The sequence below is a fragment of the Rhea americana genome, unplaced genomic scaffold (assembly GCF_003343005.1).
Source record: "Rhea americana isolate MKP2758 unplaced genomic scaffold, rheAme1 scaffold_345, whole genome shotgun sequence".
Lineage (NCBI taxonomy): Eukaryota > Metazoa > Chordata > Aves > Rheiformes > Rheidae > Rhea > Rhea americana.
The window spans coordinates 219,926-224,872 of NW_028186474.1; the positions used below are offsets into that span (position 1 = coordinate 219,926).

The 4,947-nt window shown below is 50.5% G+C and overlaps 1 protein-coding gene and 1 long non-coding RNA gene across 3 annotated transcripts in view; one reads left to right on the top strand and one right to left on the bottom strand.

Annotated features, from left to right (window-relative positions):
- Positions 1–519: 519 nt before the first annotated feature.
- MANF (mesencephalic astrocyte derived neurotrophic factor) overlaps positions 520–4,947 on the bottom strand; it is a 4,796-nt gene continuing 368 nt past the window's right edge. The window contains exons 2-4 of the mRNA XM_085311602.1: positions 2,757–2,884; positions 1,788–1,929; positions 520–704 (exon numbers count right to left, since the gene is read on the bottom strand). Of these exons, the coding sequence (XP_085167728.1) occupies positions 520–704; positions 1,788–1,929; positions 2,757–2,884 (455 nt within the window). The remainder of the gene's footprint in view (positions 705–1,787; positions 1,930–2,756; positions 2,885–4,947) is intronic.
- LOC146592125 (uncharacterized) lies at positions 699–2,546 on the top strand. 2 transcript variants are annotated; one of them, XR_014896672.1, is made up of 5 exons: positions 699–826; positions 895–1,075; positions 1,190–1,430; positions 1,575–2,112; positions 2,419–2,546. It is a non-coding gene; the product is annotated as an uncharacterized LOC146592125 (long non-coding RNA). The 2 variants fall into 2 exon arrangements; XR_014896671.1 differs by having other exon boundaries at positions 1,190–2,112.

A 4,947-nucleotide genomic window follows, 5' to 3' on the forward strand; every position in this document is an offset into this window, starting at 1 on the left:
CGCGCTCGCGGGGCCGCTTGGCGGCGGCGGCGCGGCCTCCCCCAGCCCCCGACGGGCTGGAGTCCCGTTCGCTGCCCCGCTTCATGGCGCCGGGGCCCGCGGCTCAGGAGACGCCTCCGGCGGCCGCCGCCATCTTGGACAAAAGGGAACGAAGGCGGCTCCGGCCGCCGCGCCGCGCGGGCTCTACGTCATCGCCCCGCGTCCCGCCGCATGGCGGCGTCAGGAGCGCAGCGGCTCCCACACGGCGGCGTGACGCACGCAGCCGCCCGCCGCACGTGACTCCGCGGCGCCAACCAGGAGGCGCCGCTCGCCCGGAGGAGAAGGGAGCGGGGAGGGGAAAGGAGGCGGGCAAAGCGCGCGCGCGCGCGGCTCCGCAGCACTGGCGGGGGCGGGGCGCGCCGCGCGGACCGCACACACGTCACACGGCACGCGAGCACCCGGTTCAACCGTTACACTTTAATGAAGGTCCCGTACAGCGCGCGCCGCCCCCCCGCCCCGCCCCGCCCCCCCTCGCCCGCCTCAGAGGTCGGCGCGGGCGCCGGCGGCCCGCGGCGCGTACTTGGGCATCAGTTCGTGGATCCTGCGGATGAAGTCGGACTTCTCGGCGCAGCCCTTGCACGTCTCGCCCCAGTCGTCGAGGATCCGCCGCAGCTCCTTGACGCGCAGCTTGCGCAGGTCCGCGGTGCTCAGGTCGATCTGCTTGTCTGCGGGGAGAGCGGGGCCGCCGTCAGCGGGGCCGCCGCGCCGCCGCCCCCCGTGAGCAGCCGCGGCCGGGCGAAGCGGCGCCCGGCTCCCGCAGCGGGGAAAGGACAGACTCTGGCACCAGGTAGCTTTTTCTTTCTTTCTTTCTTTTCTTTTAAACCAAAATTCATTATTAGCAAGCAAACTTTTCAGCTTCAGGTTAGATGCAGCAGGTCTACAAGAAACCCGAAATCCCAACTACTCATACTACGGAAAATAGTTTAATTTCCTCTTCCACTGGGAAAAAGATTGGGGAGCGGAGAGATTTCAGAGGAAAGACAAGCAAGTGACAGCAACGGAAAGCTGATCAGAAGGCAACAGGACATCTAATACAGTAAGTGAGAACTACAAACCCACGAGCCGAGGGCTGTCTCCTGGGAATATAAGGGCAGAGGTACAGGGAAGCAGTCGGAAGGAAGTATTTCCAAGACTTTTCTTCAAATTAAAGTCTTTTACAGAAAGGAATACATCATCCAGGAACAAAAGAGTTCAAGAAAGCTGGCAAGAAACATGCTGCTGAATGTTCTGGACAGACATCAGGAGACGAGAAAGTGCTTATCAAGCAGCTACCTGGTAACTGTGAGAGCGGCTGCGCTGGGCAGCTTCACTAAGGGCCTGGGCCCTGGTTCAACAGCTGCCATCCCAAACCATAGCAACATGCCTGGCTGCTCCCCAGGACAAGCTTCTAAGTAAGTTATTCCAGACAGAGGTKTGAGTACAGTGGTGTTGATGCCTGGGAGTTACTTACTTCAAGACAGATCTGTGGTTCTTTGTAAGCTAAAAAGACATAGTATCAAACAGTCTTACCTGAGCATCTCATTAAAACTCTCTAGGAGGTTCACGTAAGAGAACAACCCAGGCTGTGCAACTAATTATGCCAGTGATCTCATTACAGACCTTGGGAGCAAGTAGTTCTGGCACCTTTCAAAACAAGGCAATTCCAGGCTAATTTATAATAGGTGAGTCAGAGTCCTGTATGTTGCTTTACCCCAAATGATCCACACCCCAGAAAAGCATGGACATTTTCCTTTCTGCTGGCAACTCACCATATTTTAGTTCACAGATCTGACTGTCTTTCTTCTTAAGTTTCTCACAGATCTTTTCCACAGGGATGTGATGACTCATGGGTTTTGAGACTTCATTGATGATTTTGGTAGCTGCATCACTTGTGGCCCCAATATAATAGCACTAGAGAGGGGAAAAAAATGGAGCAAGGTAGAGATGAATGGGGAAAAGAAGGGTTTCTAAAAGGAGGGTTTTCTAGCCATCTTCTTTCCTTGCATCGTTTGCGCAGCTAGATGTTTTGTTTTACAGAACCTTTCCAAGTGACTGCTACCAACAGGCAAGAGAAAGCCTAACTCTAAACCCAAGGTAATGAGCAAAGACATTTCCCATCACACTGTGTCATGCTTGTTAAGGCTGTTTATCTTGTTTCTCATTTTTTTAAAAATCTATTTGGATTTCATTAAGGGTCTTCTTCATTCAATGAGGATTTTCTCAAGTGTTTCCCTGCACTTCTGATGGAGTCCTTCTGCAGGTCTCTTCTTAGGGAGCATTCAGAACCTTTTTCTTGGGCACCATCCCCCATCATTGGGGATTATCATTTGTTTTTAAATTTAGTTCAATTAATTTTTTCTTTATTTATTTGTCACCTAAACAGCATAAATATCTTTGCAGCTAATACAGCATCCCATCCCAAATACCATTTAAAGGACACGAAAGTGCTACAGAAGACAACGTTTTGTAACTCCCATAACTTCAGTATCAGAGAAAAATAAGATAATCTAAAAAGGCATCTATTGACAGGTAGGTTCCCCCCCCCCMAAAAAAAAGTGAAGCAGTCGTAATTCTCAAAGCTCTTATTACAATACACTACCAATTGTGGCCACCTAGCTAGGAAGAACAGCCTCTGGGAAGCTGTATCATACATACACAGAAAGATTTGTTTCCCCTCATTTGCCAAGCACTTTACAACTTACTCCCTCAAGAGGCAAGTATGATTTACTACTACTTACCAGCCGGTTCTCTTTGCCTTTTGCCTCTTTGCAGGACTTCAAGAGCTCCTTTTCAATACTGGCAGGTGCGAACTCAACATCATTGTCCTTTAGACTCTGGTAGAACCTTCCCAGAAAGGTAATACACACTAGAAGGGAAGATGGATGGAGTTATCTGCAACTGCACACCAATCTAGTGGCAGCTCATAGGAAAACAGAACAGAGGATTTGGAGAAAAGGACTTCTAGAAGCTGTATTAGGAGCAATCAGCGCACACATGAATAAGCAATACACCCGGGTATTTTTTGAAGGGCTTGTGATCTGATGAACCAGATCCATGTAAGCATCCAACGGCTTCAGTACATTGTACTGCGAGAGCAGCAGGCTTCAGCCTGGGGATACAGCACAGGACTGCTAGGGCAAAAATGTAAATTTGAAGTCTTACTCTTGTTGCTTTTGGAAGCATCCCAACAGACCTTAGGCTTCAAAAATGGTTCTGATCCAGAACAACTGCCTCTATACATGTAATCACATTCAGACTCCATGTATATTATTTTTAGTAATAAGATATCACTGATTATCAAGTTGATTCAATTCATACATAAGATCCTTTTCCCTTGGAAATAAGACTTATATGATCACATGCTATGTCCATTTGGCATGTTTCTCCTCCCTCCTCCCTGCCCTCAAGAGCTTCTGAACTAGTTTCAAATCAATTGAAAGAAGAGTCCTAAAGATAAATTTCTACAAGTCGCTAGCAGTCAAGGGCAGCTCAAAGTCCCTATCTGTGGGAAGGGCACGTAGAACATGGCCATTACTTTCCCTGTGGCAGTGATCAGTCAACATATACTCCAAACTAAGAACAGCACAACTGTTGCTGGGGAGGAGGGGAGATAGCTAGTTATTGCGGTGCTACAGTTACTGTGCATCTGATCTGTGCAACAGGGCGATGATGAGAGACGCTGCATCTTTGCAGAGTGTCAGATTTCACTTTCTGCTGCTCACACAACTTGCCTGTGAACAGCAGCACCAGCTGGATCAAGACACCCAATGGCCTGTGGCCCAATTCCTGTAAATCCTACAAGTTTTTATTACTTTCAGCTGTTTGACAAGTGCCAGACTTGTCAAACCTTGCCCTGCCTCTGAGAGAGGAGTACAAGTCATGTTTTTCATACGATTGGTTTACCCCAACATGAAGAGGTCAGTTAATGATGTTGTCATTAGCAACTTGTATTCAACTCCAAACGCAAGGCATGGCACAGGAAGCTGGAGAATACAGGAGATCCAGTAAGATCATTTCGAAACCTAGTAGAAACTTACTGTATTAAAACTAGAAGTAGTTACAGGCTGGACCATTTAGGAAAACATTTTTTGTATGCATACAACACCATCATTTACCTCACATTAGTTTGTCCCCAGTCACAGACACACACTGATGTCCACTGTGCACTGTTTGGAAGTGAAAACCTTTGGAAAAAATAAAGATGCTGCAGGCGGTGGTACCGATGACTAGATTACAGTTGAAACAAGTTTCCAACCTAGTGCTGGGATAGCAGCTGAAAAGTTTTAATTTACTATGTTCCCCTCCCCTCCATTTTACTGTTTCTCTCCCCACAAAAAGGAGGAAGGGGTGAGCATTAGCACCATAAAATCCCAACCAGCGGCTATATCCCCACCTCGGGTTGTTCTTGTTTCACCTGGACAACYTGTGCCGCTCCATCACACAAGAGCGGTTTAGTTTGAACAGCATAGCAACAGCTTCCACCCCAAGAACTTTTGTATTTAAGCAGTATACCAAGAGCCCAGCCTGATTTAGAGCAACTGAACGCTGTGTGGGGTCTGTCTTCTAGCTTTACGTTAAGAGAGGACACCCAGCGCTGTGCTGAGGGAGCCACCGGGTAAAGCCGAGGCAAACACCGGACGGGGAGGAGTAAGGACGAGAATGCAGGTGAGTAAGTGCCCACATCTCACTTCCTCCTGTCCGCTGCCTCTCCGCGACTCGCGGGACGGGTGCTGGGGACGCGGCCACCCACCTCGGAGGGAGGCGCGGCTCAGCGGCCCCCGCACGCCGGGCGCTTCGAGCGGCAGGGCCGTGGCCGACCCCCGGCGCCCCAGAAGCGAGCCGGTCCCGCTCCGTCTCCTTCCCCTGGGGAAGCTCGGCGCCGCCGAGCCGCGCGGGGAGGCGGCCCCAGGCGCCCCCGCCCGGCCCCCG